Source organism: Nycticebus coucang, chromosome 11, assembly GCF_027406575.1.
Source record: "Nycticebus coucang isolate mNycCou1 chromosome 11, mNycCou1.pri, whole genome shotgun sequence".
Classification (NCBI taxonomy): Eukaryota; Metazoa; Chordata; class Mammalia; order Primates; family Lorisidae; genus Nycticebus; species Nycticebus coucang.
This window is the reverse complement of record NC_069790.1, coordinates 115,058,420-115,085,798: the sequence shown is the minus strand read 5'-3', so window position 1 is coordinate 115,085,798 and position 27,379 is coordinate 115,058,420. Positions and strand designations below refer to the sequence as shown.

Genomic DNA, 27,379 nt, shown 5'->3' with positions numbered 1-27,379 from the left:
TAATATGCAAAGCTAATAAGGCATCATCTTTTATGGGGGAAAAAAAACTTACCGCTTTTAAAAACTCATGTTTTATACTTTCTAATATTAAGTTTTTCTTGAAGGAAAAGAAAGAAAGTTGAATTAGACAGTTCCTCCCGAGTAAATCCCAGTTTATCTCTATTGAATGCCCATCACCACCCAGCTCCTACTGTACCTGTGTCCAGTGTGTATGGAAAAAAAAAAAAACAGAACAGCTAATTTTTTGACTGGCATGTTAAAAATTCATTGAGAATTTAAAATGACATTTTTCCAATAACTTCTTGAACTCACTGTGATGTCCAACTTAGAGTCAGAAGATAAGGGTTTAAATTTCTACTGCTACTTGGACAATATGCCCCAAAAGGGCAGAACTGTAAATCATGGTCTTCATGGAGATGCTAGAATGTGAAGTAAAGCAAGAAAATTGTGGCATTTTTGAGATGAATAGAGACTTAGTAGCATTGGTTATTCTTTTCCATATACTAGGCTCTATGCCCATCATCCTCTCAAATCTCTCTAATATTTGTGGGAACCAGAATGGAGAATGAAATGGGGATGTGAGGATGTCTGTTGCAATCTATGTATCTTGTCTGTAGGAACTCTGGATTCTGGTAACCATCTCGAGAGTTTTCTATGGTTCAGATAACTCCTGGTTGTAGCTACAGTCTTAACACTGTTCGTGACAACCTTTACTTTGCTTTTGACAGTGAGCTGCCACCATCTGGTCTCTGTTATTTTAGAATCCTGTCATCCTAGTTGCTCTCGCTGAGCCCAATTCTGTGTAGCATTTCCTACCATTTTAGACTTTTCCTACTAGCCCCAGTATCCAGAAGCAGCTGCTGCAGAACCTCTCCTTGGTGCTGGCGTCCTTTTCACCACCTCATTCCCTACCGTGTCTGTCCTCCAGGCTTCTCACAGAACATGGTTAACCAATGGACTTTGGCTTTAAGTACCTTATTCAATTCTAATCTACCATGCTCAATTCTCTGAGCCTTTGGATTCCTTCCTTTCTTCCTTTCCCTTTTTCTGTGGAAGTTTCAGGAATTTAAATTTCATTCAATATCAGCCATTGCTTTTTCTAAACTTCTAAATGCCAACTAGACAGTTTTGTTACTGTTTATCAGAATCCTCTCCAGGGTGGTAAACTATCATGCCAAAGTGCTCCAACATCCATAAGTCTGCCCTCATCTTACCTTAGGTTTACCCTCATTGATCAGCATCTTTAGGGACCATCCCTCTGATACTCCGGTGGCTCCTGTGGTTAGTTGACAGGGCACTGCAGCTCCATGGGAATGGGTTCCCTTTTTTCCCTGAGCAGTGCCAGCCCTTCCAAGGCTGGGTTACATGGGACCACTACCTTTGCTCTTCAGCTGGTGGCCAGGAGGGGAGAAACGTGGTAAATCCAGAAGGGCCACATGTGGCCTCACCAGTCATCTCAAGGATAAGGAGAATGCTTGCCATTAGCTGGGAAGAAGAGCACTTCTGAAGGTCCACAGGTTGCAGGTGACTCTAAGGATGCAAAATATTTGACTTTGTCATCCCAGATGCTCCTATCCTGCTTTTCTGGATCTTACTCCTTTCCAAGTAAAGCCCTGATCTTGATGAAGCAGACTTCGGAAGAGGAGTGTGCTGAGAATTGAAACTTCAAGGGAGCTCTGCTACTTAAAATTAAGTCCTGGACCTGATCCACAGCTGTTAATATGCTCCACGAGATTTAGTCCCTTTTTAGACTTGCAAAGAGGCCTATTTCATTTTGTACTATTCATACACATTCATTGGAGTTCCTTATCCTATGTGCCTTAGATTAGTACATTTTCAGCAGTGTACAATGAACTTCATTCGTATGGCATGATGGGATAACTTTTGCCTTTTGACTCATTATAAGCACGTTGTTCCATATAATATATGATGTTTGTGTGTGTGTGTGTATACATATATGCCTAGCAGGTCAAGGTCGCTTGACCTGCTAGGCATAAGCAGTTCTCTGGCCTCAGCCTCCCAAGTAGCTGGGAGTACAGGTGTGCACCACTATGTGTTGGTGTAAGTACCAGGGCTTCAGAGATACAGCCTTGTAGCCTTCAGGGATAAGCTTGCTCCTGTAATGTTAAGAAAAGGGGGCAACGGGTGGCGCCTGTGGCTCAAGGAGTAGGGCGCCAGTCCCATATGCCAGAGGTGGCGGGTTCAAACCCAGCCCTGGCTAAAAAAATCACAAAAAAAAAAAAAAGAAAAGGGGGCAAGAAACAGACTACATAGCATGAGATGGCGTGAAGCAAAGTTCTTTATTTGGGGGTCTGATTTTATACACTTCTAGTCACACTTCTTAATCTATTATCTGTTAGTTTCACCATTACCTCATTTTACCTATCAGAAATTAACTTGTAAGGAAATATCCTGTTACCACATCAACACAATCACTTCTGCAGTAAACATTCTTTTCTAGACATTGACTAATCTCTTGGGCAGGTATCTAAATAAAGATCACAAAGAAGAAAACAGCCACAGAGGAACAGAGTTAATGGAAGAGTGCCTTCAAGCATTCACTCAGTTTACCCAGCATGAAGTAACCACTGTGTTTCTCCACAGGGCAGAGCACCTATAAACCTCTGACAGTATGTTTTTAACATACGTCAACCCTCTGGCCCATATCTCTGAGGAGAGGCAGCATGCCCTTTGACCTCAGGCTTAACGGGCAGTACAACTTCAGAGAATCAGTTTGTGGAATTTTAACCCCATGCAAGCCAGCTCTGTGCATGCCTCAGGGGGGCCCAGGTTCCTTAAACCTCTGCATGAACAGCAAGCCGTTTTTAACTCACACTGAGTTCACTTTGTGTGCTTGATGTAGGATATGTTTATTTCTAAATATTATCCTACACTATGCCTGGATGTTGTTGTGTTAAAACCATTTCAATTATTTTCTTATTAACCATGACAAATATCATTGTTAAATGTCATACCTCAATCTTGAAAATGAGGGCATTAAGATACGGAGAGATCAATTTAATTGTCTAAAGTCACACACCCAATAAGTGGCAGAACAACCTTTGTTCCCAAGTAGCCAGACACCAGAGTCAATACTGATTCTCACTATGATGTTGCTGACTATCTTGGGTCTGCTTGATGCCAACCAATTATAAATAAAAGCTGAAATTGAATGCTACTGTTCTATTATAAAACAGACATCCACATAACCCTTAATATGGTCATGTTGATATTTATTAAGTTAAACAGCTAATTGGAAAAGCAATATTTAATTATTTTCATAAATAGTAAGATAATTATGGATTGAAAAACATGACTGTAGATTAAAAGTTTCTATTTTTCACACTGTGAGGCATTCAAACGCTTCACCAAGCGCTTCAGTACGTCGTAGAGGAGGTGTCCAGGTACCATGACTGAGATGCTAAATGCCAAATATTTAAAACTAATGTTACTATTGTTAGAATATAGAATTCCCATAATCTACTTTTTTTTTTAAATTAATATTAAATCCTAGCTGTGTACATTAATGCGATCATGGGGCACCATACACTAGTTTTATAAACAGTTTGACACATTTTCATCACACTGGTTAACATAGCCTTCCTGGCATTTTCTTAGTTATTGTGTTAAGACAATTATATACTACATTTACTAAGTTTCACATGTACCCTTGTAATATGCACCCATAATCTACTTCTTAATGGTCCCTGCAATAAAGAATTGCATTTCGTAGGAAAAAATTCAAAATATTTTTTTCCCTTTTTAAATTAGTATTTGTCTCTTTAATTGTACTTGTGTTTTCAAAGTAGTTCCATATGCTTATCTCTGTCTGCTTTTACTTGCCATTGTGTTGTTGGTTTGTGCTATAACATCCAAAATCATGCCTATTTTGTTCATTTTAAGTATGGAACAACTACATCCTGATGGGCTACATAGGTAGTGATGACAGTCACTAAGTTCGTGGTAGTGTTAAATTTGAATTAGGAGAATAAAAGAATGAGGCTATTAAAATACCAGTTCTTAAGAAATAAAATAAAATAAAATGCTAGTGGCATTCAGTAGCAGGACCTTTATTTCTTTGTAATCCCGAAAACCGTTTTCTTATGGATGACTTTGGAAATTAAGCCCTAAAAACATCCTTGGCGCACTGGCTTTTCTTAGTGCTGGCATTTAGCAAAGAAAATGCAGTGTTTTCCTTGTTCAGGTGCAGAGGGAGAAGTACTATCAGTTATTTAGAGTCTGATTTATACCTTAAGAGAAGGGCTGCCACTCTCTGTGATTTCAGGGAAGTCAGATATCAAGGAGCAATTTTCAAAGAATTGAAAGCTAGTGCAGGGTTATGAATAAACTCTCAGGGTTTTGACCTTCCCTGTCAAATGACAAGGCCATAAATGTATTAGTAATGCAGCTTTGTTGTGAGTGCCTGTTCTTTGCCATCATTGTGGAGTTGCCAGGATACCAAAAATGGGCAAAAAACTAAAATAAAATTTTTATTGTATTAAAAGTAATTAGAAAAACAGAAAGTATAAGGTAACAAGCCTCTCGTGTGCTACTTCTGAAATGTGTCTGGAATTGCAGTATTCAATTTTTAAGATTGCAAAATGTCCAAATGAAATTTAAAATAACAATTTGGTCACATTTTACCATTTTTTAAAGGTAAGATAGCATCAGTGACATTTGGATGGGAAGTGAGATAGTTAATGACAATGTTTTTAATGCTTTCCTCCCCGCCATGCCAACTTCATTATGTGATACAGCTCTTTCGTGCTCTGATGGGCTGTTTTTCAGTAATCACGTATAGTGAGTTTGAATATTTATAGTGGTGGTAAGCATTAAATGTTCTGCTTTAATGATTGTGTTATCTGTCTTCATTTCATTACTGCTGGGGACTCTTTGTCTCTGATTTCACCATTATGTTTCCCAGGTTAATAGGTAAGAAAAGAATAAGATCAGGAAACCCCCAGAGAAGGGGCGCGGAAAGTGGTAGATTTTTTTTTTTTTCTTGCAAACAAAAATTTATAAATAAAACTTGTTTTTCTACTTTTTAAAAGGGAAGCATATACTCTTTTGAACAAAAGTTTAACAAAATCTATTTTTCTGTTTTATAAATACTTAAAAAAGCAGAAAAGGGCAGCGCTTGTGGCTCAAAGGAGTAGGGGGAGGTGGAGGGTTCAAACCCAGCCCCGGCCAAAAACTGCAGAAAGGGCACAGAGAAAGAATGAGAAAGAAAATGTCATTGGGGATACAAAGATAAAAACAACACAGACAAAGGCATCTGAAAAGAGACCACAAAAGACTGGGACTGTGTTCCTTACCCGCTGGTATGTAACAGATTACCCCAAAACATGTTGGCTGAAAACAATAATAGAAACTTATTATCTTTTGAAGTTTTTCTGTTCGTTAGGAGTTTAAGCATGGCTGGGCACAACATGCTTTGGGTCTCATGAAGTTCAGCTGTGCTGGCATCAGCCATTGGATTCCAGTGTTAGGGTCTCATGAAGTTCAGCTGTGCTGGCATCAGCCATTGGATTCCAGTGTTAGGGTCTCATGAAGTTCAGCTGTCCTGGCATCAGCCATTGGATTCCAGTGTTAGGGTCTCATGAAGTTCAGCTGTCCTGGCATCAGCCATTGGATTCCAGTGTTAGGGTCTCATGAAGTTCAGCTGTGCTGGCATCAGCCATTGGATTCCAGTGTTAGGGTCTCATGAAGTTCAGCTGTGCTGGCATCAGCCATTGGATTCCAGTGTTAGGGTCTCATGAAGTTCAGCTGTGCTGGCATCAGCCATTGGATTCCAGTGTTAGGGTCTCATGAAGTTCAGCTGTGCTGGCATCAGCCATTGGATTCCTTGTGGTAGGGTCTCATGAAGTTCAGCTGTGCTGGCATCAGCCATTGGATTCCAGTGTTAGGGTCTCATGAAGTTCAGCTGTGCTGGCATCAGCCATTGGATTCCTTGTGGTAGGGTCTCATGAAGTTCAGCTGTGCTGGCATCAGCCATTGGATTCCAGTGTTAGGGTCTCATGAAGTTCAGCTGTGCTGGCATCAGCCATTGGATTCCAGTGTTAGGGTCTCATGAAGTTCAGCTGTGCTGGCATTAGCCACTGGAGTCCTTGTTTCAGGGTCTCATGAAGTTCAGCTGTGCTGCCATCAGCCACTGGAGTCCTTGTGTCAGGGTCTCATGAAGTTCAGCTGTGCTGCCGTCAGCCACTGGAGTCCTTGTGTCAGGGTCTCATGAAGTTCAGCTGTGCTGCCATCAGCCACTGGAGTCCTTGTGTCAGGGTCTCATGAAGTTCAGCTGTGCTGGCGTCAGCCACTGGAGTCCTTGTGTCAGGGTCTCATGAAGTTCAGCTGTGCTGCCATCAGCCACTGGAGTCCTTGTGTCAGGGTCTCATGAAGTTCAGCTGTGCTGGCGTCAGCCACTGGAGTCCTTGTTTCAGGGTCTCATGAAGTTCAGCTGTGCTGCCGTCAGCCACTGGAGTCCTTGTGTCAGGGTCTCATGAAGTTCAGCTGTGCTGCCGTCAGCCACTGGAGTCCTTGTGTCAGGGTCTCATGAAGTTCAGCTGTGCTGGCGTCAGCCACTGGAGTCCTTGTGTCAGGGTCTCATGAAGTTCAGCTGTGCTGCCGTCAGCCACTGGAGTCCTTGTGTCAGGGTCTCATGAAGTTCAGCTGTGCTGGTGTCAGCCACTGGAGTCCTTGTGTCAGGGTCTCATGAAGTTCAGCTGTGCTGGCGTCAGCCACTGGAGTCCTTGTTTCAGGGTCTCATGAAGTTCAGCTGTGCTGCCGTCAGCCACTGGAGTCCTTGTGTCAGGGTCTCATGAAGTTCAGCTGTGCTGGCGTCAGCCACTGGAGTCCTTGTGTCAGGGTCTCATGAAGTTCAGCTGTGCTGGCATTAGCCACTGGATTCCTTGTGTCAGGGTCTCGTGAAGTTCAGCTGTGCTGGCATCAGCCACTGGAGTCCTTGTGTCAGGGTCTCGTGAAGTTCAGCTGTGCTTGCATCAGCCATTGCATTCCTTGTGTCAGGGTCTCGTGAAGTTCAGCTGTGCTTGCATCAGCCATTGGATTCCTTGTGTCTGGGTCTCATGAAGTTCAGCTGTGCTGGCATCAGCCATTGGATTCCTTGTGGTAGGGTCTCATGAAGTTCAGCTGTGCTGGCATCAGCCACTGGAGTCCTTGTGTCAGGGTCTCGTGAAGTTCAGCTGTGCTTGCATCAGCCATTGCATTCCTTGTGTCAGGGTCTCGTGAAGTTCAGCTGTGCTTGCATCAGCCATTGGATTCCTTGTGTCTGGGTCTCATGAAGTTCAGCTGTGCTGGCATCAGCCATTGGATTCCTTGTGGTAGGGTCTCATGAAGTTCAGCTGTGCTGGCGTCAGCCATTGGATTCCTTGTATCCTGCTCACACAGCTGACAGTTTCCTACTGGCTGATGGGGCAGTGGGGGAGTTCTGTTCCTCTCAATGTGGCCTCTCTAACGGGCTGCTCAAGTGTTCTCAGGACATAGTGACTGGCCTCCCGCAGAGCAAACAATCTTCAAAAGCACGGAGAGGGCAGCTATAATTTTTTTTCTTTTTCTTCCTTATGAGATGTATCCTCAGAAGATGTAGCACACCAACTCTTCTGCAATATCCTGTTGGTCACACAGGTTAGCTGATGTGGTATGGGAATACAAGGTCACAGACACCAGGCATCAGGGTTCACTGGGTGCTGTTTCAGAGATTGACTACTGCAAAGAAGTATGATAGAAAGAGGTGGACACATGTGAACACACATACCCGAACAGCTAGGAGAAAGGAAGCGTCAGGTAGTCCAGTCAGGTACAGTGAGTGTGATGGTGTTATCCTCCAGTGCACTTGGGACATGAAATGTAAAGACAGTGTGACGTCAGATGTTACTTTAAGCTTAGCACATTACATCTGAGGTGCTTACTTGTGCCTTCATCATATCTTCTCATAGAGCACAAAAATTAAAAGCTAAGTTGAACTGTAACATTTCTCTCAGAAATATTAACATAACTTTACTTAAGAGAGTCAAAAACTATATATTCCCACCCCTCAAAGAAAAAAAAGTACCAGTGCTTTTGCATTTCTGAGGTTAAAGGCTCTTACTTAATACAGAGGAGACTAGCATCACAACTGAGTCTGTGATCTACATAACAAGGGGTTTACTCCAACATTTTTGACAAAACACAGTAGAATCCATGTTACTTGTCCAGTCTCTTTCAGAAGACAACCTTATACCAGCATTCTAGACACCAACACTGAAAGGCAGGTAAATTTACTTCTTAAAATTTAAAGTAATTAATTATCAGTTACCTCTGTTTTAATTGTTTTGTATGTTAAAAATGATAGCAAATGTTTATTAAGAATTCACTCTGTGACAAGCTGTTCCAAATGTTACATGTTAAGTCATTTAATATTCACGACAACCTTTTTATTCTGGTTTTACAGAAAAAGAAAACAGAATTGTGCATAAGGGAAAGGGATTCAAATCCAGGCAGCATTCCTCCAGTACCCATGCTTTTATCTGCCACACTGTGTCTGGGGCAGACTTACTCAGGGTAGATCAAAACAATGATTCATTAATAAAAACAGCAGGCTGGGTGTGGTGGCTCACACCTATAATCCTAGCACTTTGGGAGGCTGAGGTGGGTGTTTTGCTTGAGCTCAAGACTAGCCTGAGCTAGAGTGAGGCCATGTCTATACTAAAAATAGCCAGGCATTGTGGTGGTCCTCTATAGTCACAGCTATGTAGGACACTGAGCCTGGAGAAAGGGTCGCTTGAGCCCAGGAGTTTGAGGTTGCTATGAGCCGTGACATGATGGTACTCAACCCATGATCCCAGTGTGACAGAGTGAGACTCTGTCTCAAAAAACAAACAAAGAAAAAACAATGACAGCAAATTTCTCAGACTCCATGGACAGAACTGAAGTATGGCCAGACTCCTTGGGGGCTAGAAAAGGGAAATGGAAAGCCTTCAGAAACCGAGGAGGTTTCTCTGTACGGGTAAGGTCAGGCTGACGGTAGGTAGGTCTGACTCTTCAAAATGATCATGTCAGGGTCAAGAACAGACTCTTGGAGGTGGCCATGAGGCGATCTTACCATGGTGCTATGCGCAGGGGGAAAGTAGAGGAGATGGCGAGCTGTGGTAGGAGGTGGTAGGAATTTGGATGCATTTGGAGTATAGAGACAATTGGATTTCCTTTAGCTTAGATGTGGGGCATGAGAAAAGAAGGGAAACATTTGAAAGAAAAGACTAAACATAAATTTCATTGGTTTTATTATGAAATAGTCCAGTGTTAGGAAGTTAATAAGGAAATTAGCTTGTTAGAGTATTATACTATCTCTGACAATAATAGGTATTTCATAAATATTTTTGACTTTTCAATAAACAAACAAACTTGATTAGCATTAAGAAGACTTTCTTTTGGAGACCTGTCTACTACTGTCCATTAACTTTTTTTTTATTAAGAGATAGGGCCTTGCTCTGTTGCCCAGGTTAGAATGTGGTAGTATGATTATAACTCACTGTAACCTCAAATTTGTGGGCACAAGTGATCCTCTCACCGCTGTCTTCCATGTGACGAGGACTGCAGGCACGTGCCACCAGACTTACCTATATATTTATTTTTTTAATTTGGTAGAGGTGAGTTTTCACTGTGTTGCTTAGGCTGGTCTTGGACTCCAGGTCTCAGGGAATCATCCCATGTTGGCCTCCCAAAAGGTTGGGATTACAGATGTGAGCCACCTCATTAACTTTTAATGAGAGAGTGTGGCTCACTCATGTCATAACATCAGCCTGAGGTTACTGACTAACATCTAAAATAAAAACCAGATGGAAGTTATCAATTCCAAAATGTATCATTGAAATGTTCTGGCTATAGACACATTAAACCAAAATTTCTTAGTTTTTAGGTTTTTTGTGCAAAGTAACTACTTTTCCAGATGAACATTTTCCTAAGTGGGTTTCATAAAATACAATTTCCTTGGGAAATATGAGATGTTATTTGTGGGTGAGGCTCTGTTGTGAAGTGAATTTAAGAAATCCTCGTTCAAGTTAACAGGATATTTGTTTGTTTGGTTTTTGCCACAAGAAGCCCTAGAACAATCTAACATGCCGGTATGTGTTTTGACTTCTAAGGGGAGAATGAGGCTGGGCATGGTGCCTCGTGCCTGTCATCCTCACACTTTGGGAGGTTGAGGTGGATGGATCACTTGAGCTCAGGAGTTCAAGACCCGCCTGAGCAAGAGTGAGCCCCAGTCTCTACTAAAAATAGGAAAATTAGCAGGGCTTGGTGGCCTGCTATTCTGGAGGCTGAGGTAAGAGAATATCTTGAGCCCAAGAGTTTGAGGTTGCTGTACACTACAGCACTCTATCCTGGGTGACAGAGTAAGACTCCATCTCAAAAAAAAAAAAAACGAGGAGAATCAACAAAGCAATTTTTCAATATTAGTTTGACAATGGAAGCAGTGATCTATGAAAAACACTTTAGAAAATATTATACCATGAATTGTAACTCAGAAAGCTATCTATACCTGAGATTTTAATGCAATTTTCAAAAGGAAATATATATATATGTGTATATACACACACACACATACACAGATACATTAATTCACTTAAATTAATACAATGCACTTGTATTTTGAATTCTACATTTGTGGAGCAAAGTCAGATAAAATATACACATCTTCCAGCTTGGAGGTTTTACAACTACAAGTTCACTAAAGAGACCATTTCTTTTGTGGCTACTTTCAATCATGCGACTAGTCACAGTGTGAAAATAAACCAGCACAAAAGTCTGTCTTCGTGTGGAAGTAACCCTTTCTCTTGGTAAATATAAGGTGGAGTCTTCTGTCTGCTTCTTTCACTTTCTTTTCTGCAGCCTATTTAATTTCCTGCAGTGTTTGTTTATAAATTTTTAAAATGCCTAGACAAACTAACAAAAGATGAGCTACTAGGGAGAGGTCAGGTTTGCGTTGAATCTGCGTGGAGCAACGTTCCCTTCCTCCTGCTCCTGACAGTGGGCTGGTTACTGTAGCTGCAGCCTGCCACAGGAATAGGTTCAACGCTAATCACAATTTGATGAACGGTTGTCTACTTCGTAAACTAGCTTTGGCACCTGTTCCTTGAATCTTTTACAGTAAGTCGAATGTGTGTATGCTCTTTCTGTGCACAGTGCTTTGTGAATGATCTTCTTAATTTGCTATGTTGTCTCATCTGATCCACAGTAAGATATTTTAACACAAAACTTGACATAGTTATTGGGTTTAAGGATTTAGAAATGTAAACAAAATTCAGATGGTTCTATGTTTGGTATTTTTCAAAGGCAAAAATCTAGGACGAACTTTAATCCTTTTTTTTTCTTAGTTACATCATGGTCATTTGCAAAGAGGAGAAGTAATACAAAATTAGGGACAGTGATTTCTTACCCCTTTGTAGGTAACTGTTTGCATGTATTGTGCTCTGCTGGCCTTACAGTGTAGGGAAAGCGATACCATGATGGTGCTTGTCTCCAACATGATCACAAGTATGATTTGAAGCAAGACGTGCCAAGCTACATTTTTAAGGTTGCCAAGCAACCTTATTAAGGGTGTTAGATATGTTAAAATTGCCACAATTGGAAAAGCAAACTAGGATTTATTTTTGTTCTTTCTTTACTATAGAGAACTGCTTTTGACTTCAAAGAGTTATCTCAGTTCAGAACAGAGGACAGAACAGGAGCCTGTGCAGTGATTCATGCGAGTAGATGGCAGTAAATGATTAGTTCACGTGCTGCTAGTTAGTGTCAGGCCTGCCTGTGTCAAATCACTTAGATACCGGCATATATCATGAACTAGGAAATCTGGAGAATGAACAAAAATTCTATACTGTTTATACAGTTGTTCATTTTTAAAGATGTCACATGGACTTGAAGATATAGTAATAAAGCATCATACTGTTCTCTTTAAGCATATGTAAAAGCTACATTTGCATATTTATAAATACAAAGACCATTCACATATAGCTAAACACCTTTTTGAAACAGGAGGAAAAAATTTAATTGATTGTAGACTAAGTTAGACCTATCTGTTACTTCTCCAGTTCACAACTGATTTATTCTCAGACTGAAAATTTTAGTCTTTTGATTCTTAAAGTAACGATGAAGGCAATGATTATATAGCAAGCTTAATGTTATGTCTTTCAAATCAGTGGATTTTCTAACAGCCATCCTTTCCTTGGAGAGTAAAACTTAACATGTATACATGTTTGTTTTCTTTGACTATATGACATAAATTGAAGAATCTTTTCTTAGGGAGTTAAGCAGAGATTTTACTTAGGAAGCAGTGTTATATCTACATATGAACAAGCATTTAATAAAGACCATTTGTTAAGATATAATCTATATACTAAGTATGTAGGATAAGTGCCGTCATTTGAATTGGTAGGTGTAGGTAGGAATCTTTGTTGTCTATGTGGTCTTGGGTTAATCTCCACAAGCTTGAATTTTCTCATATATAAAATGAATAATTAACAATAAGCTACATTTTACAATTATTGTTAGGGTTAAGACATCCTACATAAAGTTTTTTGTTAGGATTAAGGATGGTAAATCACGTGAATGTCTTGATACATACTGTTAGATCTTTAATGCACATTAACATCCCTTATTTTTCCTTCCCCTTCTTGCCTATCATATCTTCTCTCCTCCAGGGAAAGCACAGATTGTATGTAGACACTGGAATGGAAGGGGATTGGTGTGGCCTTATTCCCGTTGGGCGGCCTTGCAATCAGGTTACAACAACAGGCCTGAAGTGGAACCTCAGTAAGTAACACCCTTCCACTCAGGGAGGTTTTCTCTTTTTCTTTTTGTTCTGATCATTTCATTTCGTTTCCCTTTTTTTAAAATAAAATATCTTTTTGGTATATGCCTAGAAATGGAATGGCTAGATCATGTGGTAACTCTTAATTATAACTTATCAGGGAATCACCAGTTTTCCAAAGTGCCTGTACCATTTTACTTTCCCATCAGTAATATAAGTGTTCCAGTTTCCCAGTTTCTCCACAATCTCACCAATACTTGCTATTATTTGGTTGTGTTTTGTTTTGTTTTTTATTTTTGTGGGGATTTTGCTTATAGCCATCTTAGAGGGCATGAAGGTGGTGGTATTTCATTATGTTGTTATGTTTTTATTAGCATTTCCCTAATGACTAATGATGTTGAGCATCTTTTCTTGTGCTTATGGAACATTTATATATTGTCCTTGGACAAATGTCTACTCAGATCTTTTGCCGATATTTTAATTGGTTTATTCTATTTATGTTCAGTTATAAAAGTTCTTTATATATATAGGTACAACTGTTTTATCATGTGACTTGAAAATCTTTTCATTTTGTGAAATTTAATTAACTAAATTGGTTAATTTTAATGAAGTCCATTTTTTTCCTATGGATTATACAGTTGGTGTCATATCTAAGAATTATTAGTCCCACCTTCTTCATGATTTTGTATATTTGAAAAACCTATTTTACTTCTCTAGAGAACTAGCTATTTTAACTAAAAGAGAAAGTTCTCAAATCCCTGAGATGATATAAGATTAGCTGCTCTTAATAAATTTTAAAATGTTTCCCCGTACTTACGAACTATATCAGGTCCTAGTAATACTCAAACTTTCTGATTAGAAAAGAACAAAAAGAAAGGTGTTCTGTTCATGAAATAAATGCTGATTCCAAAAGAAACCCGTAGGCATTTATAAAGTGAATCAACTCTAATATTTCTAAGAATAGCAGTAATTTAATCAAAGAGCTCTGATTGAATGTCAAAGGGATCGTCCCCTGACAGTATTGACTAATACCTCTAAGCTTGTACAAGTAAAATATGGAACCATGTCATGTTTTGTAAACATGTGAAACTCTTAGGTTCCTACAAGGAAATATGTATTTTCCCAAGAAATAAATATTTTGAAATAAAAGATATTTTTTAAAAAGACTTTTTCTAAAGTATTTCCTAATTGCCAAAACAATTAGGAAAAACTAGAGCTATTTTGCAACAAATGTCTAGAGAGCTCAACAGAATTTGAAAGGTTGGTGAGAACAGATCTCTTCTCGTGCATAGAAATATGTGACAGGCTTTGAAGCTGTTTAGCTGAAACTGACATGAGCTCCCCTTAGAACCTTTTTGGAAAATGTTCCAGCCTAAAACAACTGATTTACTTTTTAGAGGACTCATTATGCCCAATCTAGACAGTGGTGAACTTCTCCTGGACCTTCTAGTGACCACACTTTTCGGGGCTGGCACCAAGACAGAAAGAACACCAAGCAAAGTAATGTGGAAGGTTGGCAGCACGGGCAGTGGCCCAGCTTCCTTTATCTGAGGGTTCTGGGAAACAGTCATAAATTAGACTGTATTCTTCGGAGTTTGGTAGAATATAATATGGTCCCACTATTTGCCACAGTATTATGCACACCTTCTGCATGAAAGGTTTTCTCTTTGGCATGGTAAGGGTAGAGCTCTTAACCTTTCTACCTGTGACAACTTTTTAATCTAATATTCTGCAATATTCTGTCATTTATATATAGACACAGATTGCTTTGATCTTGGAAATAATTATTTTTTCTCTGTAACTTTACCAAAATAAAGAGCAACTTCACAGAATACGGAAAGCAAAAGAGTTGAAACACAAAGTGTTTCTTCTGTTATCTGTGGGAAAGGTACTGATTACTCTTCTAACTAATGAGTAATGTTGCTTCATTAAGAAGTAATACAAATAAATGTGACTAATACCACATTCACTTGAAGTGAAGTGTGGAGATTTCATTCACAGAAAGGGCCCAATACTGTTGTCTGCAAAAGCAGAGCTCTGAGGTTGATGATATTTTGTCAGCCGTGGCTACAAGTGATGGGACAAGGCTGGCCTTGGAGAAGGAGAAAGAATATGCAGTATCTTAGCTAGAGGTCAGAGGAAGGAAGTCCTTGTGAGGAATCCTGTCACAGTCCCCCTCAGGTGGCCCCCGGACTCTATCTCTTATAGTCCACACCCACTCCAAGATGTGATGCCAGACGTTCCAAAAGTAGTCTGGCTTATCCATTGTCAATCTTCAATATCTCGCCTCACAGTCTGCTTTTTAAAAAAAAAAAAAAAACATGAATGATACACCTGTACCCATCAACTGAAGTGAAACTTTTCAGATATTAATGAAACTACCTTCAGTTATTTACAGTGTCTTATTTCATTGCAATATGCCATGGACATTCTTTGACTTGTCTTGTACAAGCGTCCTGACCTATATGCACTTGGTAGTAAAATAACTGTATCATAGAGAATCAGATCTCCCCTTTACAAGACATGCCAGATGCTCTGCACGGTAGCTTTCCCAAGTGCCCTAAGCCTCGGAGCACACAGGAGGTCCCCCGCTCCTCATCACCAATTCTTGGTATTGTCAGACGTAATCACTTTTGCCTGGTGATTGTAAATGGTATTTCTTTGTGGTCTCTGCTGGTGAGGACAAGCATCTTTTTGTAGTGACTAGCCATACTAGTTTCTTCCTTGGACTGCTACTTTATTTTGCCTGTATTTCCATTGAACAGTTAAAACTGAGAAGTTCTTCAGAGTCTATCTTTTTCCTGGCTATTCTTTCAATGTGTGTATGGTATTTATATGTGAAAAGAAGTTACTGAGTTAAATATAGTCAAAATTTATAAGATTTGTAATTTTTGTGTTTTTCATCATCTTTCTACTGCTTATAGTGATAAAAACATTTTCATTCCAATTTAAATTTCATTTTTAGGTCTTTTCTTTCACCTGAAGTTGACTTTTGAGTATGATATGAGAGAGGGATCATTTTTTAAGAATTAAGAAACAAATGCCTAGCCCATTCATTGCCCTGCCTTCAGTGATCTGCAGTGTGCCCCAGGTTTCCATACGCAGGGGTCTGTTTCTTGGATTTCTGTGCTATTCCCTGGGCTTACATACTCCTTCCTATACGGAAGCCACCCTTCCCTAAATACCTTAGCTTTATAATTAATATTATAATATGGTCAATTGGGTCCTCCAAAATTATTTCTTAGAATTGTCATGGCTATTCCTAGCTTTGTGCTGTTCTTCATAAATTTTGGGAGTAACTCCAGAAATAGCTCACATACAATTTAGTCATAATTTTTGCTGAAATTACACTTAATATGTAAATTAATTTGGAGAGAATAGAAAAATTGGAAAAGAAAATTTCTACATCAAATTATATTTCCCACATGTAAATTTAGTTTGTCTATGTATTTACTTAAACTTTTTAATTCCTTTAAATAATTTTAAAATTTTCTCCATAAACATCCTGTAGATCTGTGATAATATTTCCAGAAAACTTGTATTTTATATTCCTAGAATAAGTTATACCTTTCTAAAAATTACATTTTCTGAATTCATTAATAGTATTTGGAAATGCAATTGGATTTAACATATTGCTGAACATTTATCTCTAAAAGTGTGATTATAGAGTCACTTGGTTTTTATAGCCAATCATATTTTTGTCAGTAATCAAATTTTCTTTCTTCTTTAGTCTATAATAAATAGAATTACTTTCAATTATGAATGACTGAAATGGTAGCTTTTAAAAAAGCCCATTTTGTTTGTTATAACAAAGTACACAGGTAAGCATTTATAGGACAAGGTTTCTGTGAATTCTTTAGCCTTTGCCTCAGAGGCATACAATGTGTAGTAATCAAATCAGGGTAATTGAGGTATCACCTCAAGCATTTGTCATTTCTTTTTTTTTTTTTTTTTTTTTTTATTGTTGGGGATTCATTGAGGGTACAATAAGCCAGGTTACACTGATTGCAATTGTTAGGTAAAGTCCGTCTCAATTCCACTTTTTCACTTATTTTAATTTAATGTCTACAGTAACTTATTGTTGACTATAGTCATGCTGTTGTGCTATCAAATTATGGAACTTATTCATTCTCACTGTATTTTTGCACACATTAACCATCCCTACTTTATTCCCTCCCCTCTCTGCTATCCTTCCCAGCTCCTAGTAACCATCACTCTACTCTCCATCTCCATAATATCAATTGTTTTAATTTTAGCTCCTAATATGAGGAAGAACATGTGAAATATATCCTTCTGTGCTTGGCTTATTTTGCATAATATAATGTTCTCCAGTTCCATCCTTATTGTTGTAAATGGCAGGATTTCATTCATCGTTATGAGTGAATAATATTCCATAGTATATATGGACCACATTTGTAAAATCCATTCATCCATTGATAGGACTGAGTTTGATTCCAAACAAAACTGTGAATATTCCAGAAAACATACAAGTGCAGTATCTTTTCTGTATGCTGGTTTTTTTCTTTCGGATATACACCCAGCAGTGCAATTTGCTGGCTCATATGGGAGTTCTATATTTAGTTTTCTGAGGAACCTCCATATTGTTCTCCATATTGGTTGTGCTAATTTATATCCCTACCAGCAGTATGTGAGGGTTTTCCCTTTCTCTACATTCTTGCCAGCATTTGTTTAAAGCCATTTTAACTGGGGTGAGATGATAGCTCATTGTGGTTTTGGTTTGCATTTCTCTGATGACTAATGCTGTTGCACATATTTTCATTTGTCTGCTGGCCGTATGTCTTCTTGTGAGAAATATCTATTCAGATCTTTTGCCCATTTTTTATCGGATTATTTAATTTTTCCCAATGAGTTGTTGGAGCTCCTTATATATTCCAGTTTTTAATCCCTTACTGTATGAGTAGTTTGCAAATATTTTCTCCCATTCTGTGGGTTGTCTCTTCACTTTATTACTTGTTCCTTTGCTGTGCAGAAGCATTTTATCTTGATACAATCCCATTTGTTCAATGTTATTGAGGTTGCTGTGCTTTGAGGGTATTACTCAAGAAGTCCTTGCCCAGACCATTGGGAGGTTATTAGGGCATGAGCTCTCATGAATGGCTGAGTATCCTTATAAAAGAGGCTTGAGAGAGACCCCTTGCTTCTTCCACCATGGAAGGACTTAGTGAGAAGGCACCATCCTTGAACCAGGAAACGGGTCCTCACCTAACACCAGATGTTCCGGTACTTCATCATGTAATTCCCAATCTCCAGAACCATGAGAAATAAATTTCTGTTGTTTGTAAGCCACTAGCTTATGGTAGTTTATTATATAAATCCTAATAGACGGAGATACAAGTCTACACCTCTGTTAAAGATGTAACCCTGAATTTATGAAGAAAATTTATAATGTGTAGGACACAGCTCTCATCTCCTAGAAGCCTTTGATTCTTGACCCATGTTTATCTGAATGGAAGGCATCTTGGCTAAAGAAACAAGCCAATGTGGTCTGTGTGGTTGTTGGTTTCCTTCTTTTGTAGCTACTTCTTAATTTTTTGACCACAGTAAAATTTATGCTCTTGTGAGGTTGTCATGCTAGTTAGAGGACATGGTGATATTTTATGCATTGCACCTAGGAGTTCTGGGATCAGGAGAATTTAGGGATATTTAGAATGCCTTACTGCCACAGTGGTTTTAATTTGAATTTCCCTGATGATTATGGCCACGGAGTCTTTTTTCATGTGTTTGTTGGCTATCAGTCTATCTTCTTAAGAAAAGCTAATTAATGCACTAAAAATCTAAAATTAAGTCTTAAGTACTGTTTATTCTTGTTTTTAATCAGTAAATCAAAGACTCTCCAAATAAAAGAAGTTGATGTTAAGAAGATTCACTGACATGAACTTGGGGAAAAAAAGACAGGAGGAAAGTAACTGTAGATGGGAAGGCAAAGGTGATACAAAAAAAGAGGTAATAGCCCTAAATAGTAGTTTGCAAGAAAAATAAAATGCTGAGGAATAGAACTCTTAACTTTTCTACACTTTTGCCTGTGGAAAATATTAAATGAAGTTGCATTCCATTTGCCCAGGCCTCTTATACTTACAACACTCATATTGAAATTGAAATTACGTATTCATTGTTCTGTCTTTTGTGGTTTTCAAGGAAATATAGAAATGAATGACAGAAGGAAATAATTTCTTGGAAACTCAGCTCTCTTAACCTAAGTGAAAGAGTTTTGAAAGAAAAAAATGAGAAAACAGTTTGAAAAGATTTTTCATCTCTATGAAAAAAAATGTAAGTGTGTAAGGGTACCATAGCTTTCTGTAGGAATTCTCTATCAGAAATTTTAAGCGCCAATCTAACAAGGGAACAGTTCTTACATCAATAAAATTACACTTGCTAATAATGCACTTTCTGTGAGAAATGTTCTTTATTCCCTCTCCATTGTAACTCACAAAATCAGAAACAAAACAAAGTTGCCACCAGGCAGGTGTAGCTATTCCCATGTACATTAGGACCTCCTATGAGCTACTCCTACTAATGTGTGAGAGTTCCATATTTTTAGATGTCTTTGTTATTATTTTAATTATGGATTTTCCAGTCCAGTGCTTAAAAAATGGTACCCTGAATCTGTGACATCAGTATTTTTTGCCTGATTCAAGGACAATACATTTTGTATCTTAAGTCTTCTGTAATCAATGTCTCCTTGAATTGAATTTAAAATATTGTTAACATTTTTATAAAATAAATGCTTTAGAGATTAAAGTTGATAAAAAAGGGTAGCATTTTTTCATTTCTGTCTTCCCCAAGAAAGATGTTAGCTGAGGTTTCACACCCCCAAAACCATTTTTTCAGGTTTGCAAGTTGGTGAAATGATTGCATTTTATGACCTCTAAGATGCCGTTGATTGTAAGATGCCTTATTATTTTATGTACACTAAGAAAAAATACTAAACGTAGACATGTAAGGAAAATACACATGTTAGAACTAATGAAATTTGGTAAATCAAATTGCACAGAAACTTAATTATCAAACTATATGCACAGACATACCACTCTTCAATTTCTAATAAAAACCTGTAAAGTTCTTTAAAATGGACAAAAAGATTTCTGGATGTCTTCTAAAATGGATTGGTAGGCTTACTTTAACAGACCCTTCCAGGATTATCTTATTCTATAATACATGTCATCTTTTCATTGTTTTTGATTATTTTGCAACTCCATAGTTATAAGTTAACTGGTTAAAGGCTGATCATAGTATAAATGATTCTTATTCACATAGTCAGATGGATTTTTGTAAAAAATGACATTCTGTAAAAATGTAGTGGATTAGAACCTTGTCAAACTGGCCAGTTTCCCATTCTTTTGCACGCCCATGTCATCATTGCTAATTGTATGTGGGTGTCTGTTCTTTGTAGTCTAATTGCACCAGGTTTTTCCTTACTTGTTTTCTAATTCATTATTTGATGCGTTCCCTATATATGCCATGAGTCATAATTTAACTTTTTAAAAAAATATTTAACAAACCTAATTGTAATTATATATGATATTTTAAGGATAACAAGCTGTGGCAGTCTTTTAAAAAATGTATATTGTGTTATTACCAAATATTACTAACCTTCTAGTTACATGAAGTCAGGCAGAGGCAGCCCTGGAAACAAAGATCTGATGAAGTCACTTTCCATATTTGTGCACTGGGAAAAGGTCTTACAGAGAGCTATGCTATGCTCTCCATGTGTAAAAAGGTCATGGTCATGACTTTGAACCAAGTTAAGCAAAAGGAATCAGACCAATATGGTCTTCTAGAAGGCAATAGTTGATTCTAGTACTAGTAAACTTAGAAGGAAATTACATCTATTTTTTAAAAATATTTATTGAAATATAATTCTCATAACATTCAGTGCATTTATGTAACATGTACAGTTCAATGGTACCTAGTACATTAACAGATATGCACAGCCATCACCTATCGAATTTAGCCCATATTTATCACCTCAAAAGGAAACCACACGCTCTAGCTGTTACCCTCCCATCCTCCCACCCCCAGTCCCACTCTCTTTTCATGCCCTTCTCATCCAGCCCTAAGCAACTACTTGTCTGCATTCCATTTCTATAGATTTGCTATTCTTTGCTTTCATATGAATGGATCATGTAATTTATGAATTTTTATGACTGAATTCTTTTACTTAGCATAAAATTTTAAAGGGTCATCAGTGCTACAGAAATTTATCGGTATTTCATTCCTTTTTGTGGCTGAATAATATTCTCCTGTATGATTGTACCATATTTTATCTGTTTGTCAATTAAAGGACATTTAAATTGTTTCTACCCTTGCCCTATTATAAGTAATACTGCTATAAACATTCATATATAAATATCTCTATAGACAGGTTTTCTTTTCTTCTGGTTAAATAGTAAATACCTACTAGTAGAGTTTCTGGGTCATATTGCAACTTTATGTTTAATCGTTGAAGAATTTTCAGACTGTTTTCTAAAGGGACAGTCTCATCTTATATTCTTACCAACAGTGTATGAGGTTTCCAATTTCACCATGTCCTTGTCAGCACTTATTTTTATCTGACTTTTTGATTTTAGCTATTCTTGTGTATACTAAGTGGTACCTCATTGGGTTTTCATTTAAATTTCCCTGATGATTAATGATGTGGAGCATCTTTTTAGGTACTTATTGGGCATTGTATACATTACATGGAGATCTTTTGGCCATTTTTAAATTGGGTTATCTTTTTTAATTAAAGGGAGAGAGTGGATTCTAGGTATTGGTCCCTTTCCTCCACATTGTCAAATTTCTGGGCATAGAGTTTCTTGTAGTAGTCAGAGATAATCTCTCGTATTTTTGTGCTATTTGTTGTTATATTTCTGATTGAAGTATTAGAAATTTTGCTTTTCTGTTTCTAGTTAATCCGGCCAAAGGTTTAGGTTTATCATTTTTATTTATCTCTTCTAAAAACAATGTTTTTGTTTCATGAATTTTCTGAATGATCCTTTTATTTTAGATTTCATTTATTTCTGATTTAATTTTGGTTATTTTTTTCTTCTACTAGATTTTGAGTTGGATTTCTCTTCCATTTCTGTTCTTAGAAAAGAATCATTAGATCATTGATGTGCTTTCCTTCTGTTTTTCAGATGTAGGCATCTAATGCAATAAATTTTCCTCCTAAGACTGCTTTTGCAGTGTCCCATAGGTTTTGGTAACTCATATCTTCATTGTTGTTATGATCAAGGAAGTTAATGATTTCCTTTTTTATCTTTTCCTTCACCTGTCATTAAGCATAAGGTTGTTTAGTTTCCATGCCTTTTTGTGGAATGAAAATTTTTATTGGAATTGAGTTCCACCTTTATTGCCTTGTTGTCTGAGAAGATAAATGGTACAATTTCAATTCTTTGGATTTTGTTGAGGTTTGATTTGCGTCCAGAATATGATCTATTTTGGGAATGTTCCATGGGCCCACAAGAAGAATTTATGTATTCTTTAGCTTTGGAATGGAATGTTCTGTATATGTCTATTAAGCACATTTGTTCTAGGGTCACATTTAAGTCCCTTGTATCTTTGTTTAATTTTGATTTAGAAGATCTGTCCAGCTCTGCAAGAGGAGTGTTAAAGTTCCCTACTATTATGGTGCTATAGGATATCAAATTGCTCAGACTAGTTAAGGTGTCTGTTTTATAAATCTGGGAGCATTTAAGTTGGGTACATAAATATTTAGGTTTGAAATGTCTTCTTGTTATATTGTTCCCTCAACCACAACGAAGTGTTCATCTTTGTCTTTTTTTAATTCCTTTAAATCCACTTGTATCTGAAAATAAGACTATAACCCCTCCTTTCTTCTGGTTTCCATTTGCTTGAAATACTGTTTTTCATCCCTTTACTTTGAGTCTAGATTCATCCTTCATGTTTAGGTGTGTTTCGTTACGCAAATGTAGTGGCCTAAAATAGCACAAATTTCTTATTTTACAGCCTAGAGGTCAAAGTCAAGAATAGGTCTCATGAGACTATAAAATACAAGTGTTAGCAGATCTTCATTCATTCTGGAGGCTGCAAAGGGATAATTTTCTTCTTACATGTGAGCTTCTAAAGGCTGCCCACATTTCTTGGCTCTAGATCCCTTCCTTGTCTGCAAGGATAACAGCAAAGCAGCATGAAATCTCTCTCTCCCTTTCTCCCTGACCTCTACTTCCTTACCACTTTTTTTCTCTGACTCTGACTCCTCTGTTTCCCTCTTTTACGGATCTTGTGACTACACTGTGACCACCCAAATAATATAGGATAATACAATCTTGAGATTTCTTTTTAATTTAATCTTTCCTGTAAAGTCCTTCTTGCCATGTAAGTAACATATGGACAGGTTCCAGGGAGTACGATGAGGACATTGTTACTGGACGTTATTCAGCCTACCACATCAGGTTTGTTTTCAATAAACTTAGTAATTCTCTAAAGTAATACTTGTTGAATACAATTATTATATCATCAAATCTTTAAAATTACTTTGAAAACTGATGTATGAAGACTGTTTGTCTTCTCTTTGTCAACTGCTGTCATTCATCTTGCTCTCAGGTAACATGTGGTAAAGCTTTAAGACAAAGCAAAAACAGAAAGTATTGTGTGGGCACAATTTGTTTGGTGCCCATAACAGGGAGTGAGGATTATGTGGTTTTGTTCTCAATAGGTCATGGTAAATTTAGCAAAGTTTGTGTTGTGATGTTTAGGAACCATGAAGGAAGTTAGATGGCTTGCTAAGGCCAGAGCTACCACTGCATTCAGCTGTGGCTTATAATTAGTCTCTTCTTAGACTTTTCTTTTTTCTATCCTTTTCTTCTCTCTTTTTAGCCTTTTAAGTTGTACTTTTATGAGAAGAGTGATACTTTTCACCAATAGCAGGCAGCAATTTTGTAGTGATTAAGATAGCAAAAAATAAAAAAAGAAGCTAAAAGTTTAATTTTTTCTTCTAGCTTTTATAGCCATGTATTGTTAGAATCTGAGGACTCTGCAGGTGTTTGCATATCAATCTAGTATTCATCAGTTACTTCGCTGAGTGCTCATACCAGGTCCGACAATTAAGTTCATGAATTCATCCTAGAAAAGTGTCGCATACCTCATTGCTGAATATCACTACAGTCACCTTCAAAGTACTCCCCTTGATAAGTTATGCTCTGATGCCAGCGCCTAGACCACCCTTCAAAGCACTTTTGGAACTCTTTTTCTAGAATGGCCATCAGAGCTATTGTCAGTATGAGATCTGATAATTAAGTTCATGAACTCATCCTAGAAAAAGTGCTTTGAAGAGTGGACTAGGTGCTGACATCCACGCATAGCTTTCTAAGGGGAGTACTGTGAAGTGACTATAGTGATATTCAGCAATGAGGTGTGTAGCACTTTTTCTGGGGTGAGTTTGTGAACTTAATGTCCAACTTCGTACACTGTTAAACCCCTGGAGAACTGCTGAGGCTACTGCTGCTCTTATTCCTCCCCTCCTCACATACTTATACCTGTACTTTGTTATAATTCAAGTGTGAGTTTTCTTATTACCTACACAGATTTTGTCAGTGGGAGGTTATAGAACGCAAAACTTCCACTGAAAATTTGCGTTGAGAAATGATTGCACAAATTAGCATCAATGGAAAACTCTAGGACCTCAGTTTTATGAAGAGGGCAGAGTTTGGGGAGGTGCAAATATGATAAGCATTAGATACTATTAATATTTCTCTGGAGAGAAAAATACAATGAAAAACAAGATTACTTTTTATATTATGTCATTCTGAGGGATTTTCTAATATTCTATTTATAAGCAAATATTACATTTTCAGACATATAAGACTAATGACACACAGCCTACTATAAACTAAGATTAAATACATATTTCATTAACTTGGCTCCAATTCCATTCTCTATGTTGTAGGATCTGATCCAGACATGAATTTTTCTTCTTCTGAGTCCTTGCCCTTTTGTTATTCTGCTGAGAGCACCAGGAACCAACAATAATTTACTATATGCCATCATTGTCCTGTTTTGTTTTTAGAAAACTCCCAAAAACCTGATAATACACATTTGTTACGATTGATTCTGGGCATTTAAATATGAAAACAATTAACTTGCATTTGTAGAGACTATGACAAGTGGGAATTTCTGTGCAGACCAATTTTTCATTGACCTGCATTCAGGAACATTGTTATAACTTGGGTTTGCCTCACAAGTTGTTTCAGTGAGTTGATTTCCCCATATTTATGTGGGCAGGTTGACTGATGAGAATGACTTCAATGTAAGCTCGAGAGTCCTTTTCTATTGACCCTCCTCCGGGTTTCATTTTTGTGCTGATTCAGATGTGAGCTGTGTGCATTCAACCATCCAGTTAATATGGTGGGACAAGAAAGCTGTAACTTTGGATGGTTATAGAACTGTAGAGAAAGAATCTAAGGTTGCAGATGAATATAAACTTTTACTGTGGGAACAAATATACTGGGTATAATTTTCTAGTCGGTCCAAATAATAAGACTTTGTATTGTGAATAACTTGATCTCATGTACCCCCACCTATCTTTCCTCTACATGTTCTTAATCAACCTGTTGATCCCATTTTATAGATGAGAAAACTGAGAGACACGATAATAAATGAATTGTCCAAGTTTATATTTTCTAACTCAGTCTCCTATGTACATAAAATGGATTAACTGCTGGTCATTTACATATCCAATTTTAATAGCTTTGGACGTACTGGTAGTGAAATAGCCTATCTCAAAGTCCTTTTGCTTAATGAAAGTGGAATTTTCCTTAAAACTGGGCAAAATCAAAGACAAAGGAGATAGAGATTAAACACCTTAGCAATTAAAATCATGCAAGCGCCGCCCACAATATCTCTTTCCATTCTCTGAACCACAAATGCATAAGCTAGTACTCACGTAGACTTGTAGGATGTGTAGTTTATGTGCAGCTTAGGCTCCCTGTGGTGTCTGATTTCTGGGGTGACTGTAAACCAAATGTTATCACTCGTCGTGGTTCTCAAGGTATTTGTGGCAAGGATTCAAGGGGGAAAAAAGATGCATTCGGCCTACATGAAGGTGAATAAATAGTTAAACCAGAGTTTTTGAGGGTCTAAAGATGCTAGAAAGAAAAATAAAAAAGAGCAATGATGACAAAGCTAGGACGGCAAGGTCCCAGAAGGTTTAAAGTACACGCTGGCTTCTCCGCAGTGAGCCTCCGCTTTGTCCCCTAGGCTGTTTGGAGGCCTGTCAGTGGAAAAAAGTAATTTAAAGGGGTTTATTCTGGGTATGTGCAACCATGACCTGGAGACCCATGCCTAAGAGGCCTTTGGTTGGGTTACCATTTGGTTTTATATTTTAGGGAGAAGGGTAAACATGTAAACATGTAAACAGATAAATCAATATGTAGAAGGTGTATATTGGTTTAGCCTAAAAAGGCAGGACATCTCAAGGTGAGGACTCACCAGCTATTATAGAGTATAGGTGAGTTTAAAGATCCTTTGATTTGGTTTGGCGCCTGTAGCTCAAGCGGCTAAGGCATCATCCACATACACCAGAGCTGGTGGGTTCTAATCCAGCTCGGGCCTGCCAAACAATGACAACTACAACCAAAAAATAGCTGGGCATTATGGTGGGTGCCTGTAATCCCAGCTACTTGGGAGGCTAAGGCAAGAGAATTGCTTAAGCCCAGGAGTTGGAGGTTGCTGTGAGCTGTGATGCCACAGCACTCAACCCAGGGTGACAGCTTGAGACTCTGTCTCAAAAAAAAAAAAAAAAAATCCTTTGATTTGTAATTGTTAAAAAGGCTTGGAATGTTTTAAGTTAAGGGAGGAAGTCTGTTAATCAGAGACAGGCCACTGGACATATACTGAGACGCAAGTGATCTGTTAAGTAACTGATGACCTACAAGTCTGGTTTAACCTTTGCCTTATATCCTTAGGCTTGTTAATGATTTTGCATCTTATTGTTACAAAGAATAACTCTAAAGGGGACAGTGCATAACTAGGCATGTTTGACTTCCCTTCTCCTCACGACCAATAACTCAGCTTTAAGGGGTTTTGGGACTCCAGTTTGAAGGAGTCCATTTAATTGGCTGGGGAGCTTAAACCAAACTATGAAAATAGAGACAGTATTTTGAGAACATTACATTTAAACTGGGAAAATGTCTAATATCCAGGCAAAAAAAGAAGCATCTACATCAGAGGGTTCATACATTTATATATATACACATATATATGCACATATATGTATATATACACATATATATACAATAATATATATGTATATTTAATTTATCTTTGTGTCCCAAATAAAGCTGGTAGTGCAGTAAATATTTGTATTATATATAGCTATACTTCAAGCGAAAATCAAGGCACATATTACATAGAGAGTTGATCAATTCTCAGCCTAAAGGAGTGCATCAGAAAATTACACAGAACTTTCTTTTTTTCTGTATAAAAAGTAGAATCAAAATAGCAAGAGAAAGTAAAGCTCTCAGGCTTTGAGAAGATTATAAAACAGTTGAAGAAGAAAAAAAAATAGTGCTTTAAACCTCTTGACAAATATGTCTCTGGAGATTATTGTAAACATAAAACTTCCCT

The 27,379-nt window shown here is 37.7% G+C and overlaps 1 protein-coding gene across 6 annotated transcripts in view; it reads left to right on the top strand.

Moving 5' to 3' along the window:
• Nucleotides 1-27,379, top strand: part of TPK1 (thiamin pyrophosphokinase 1) — a 363,462-nt gene that overhangs the window by 249,166 nt on the left and 86,917 nt on the right. For all 6 annotated transcript variants that reach the window (XM_053609655.1, XM_053609651.1, XM_053609652.1 and 3 more), the window contains one exon: nucleotides 12,684-12,795. In XM_053609655.1, coding sequence (XP_053465630.1) covers nucleotides 12,684-12,795 — 112 coding nt within the window. The remainder of the gene's footprint in view (nucleotides 1-12,683; nucleotides 12,796-27,379) is intronic.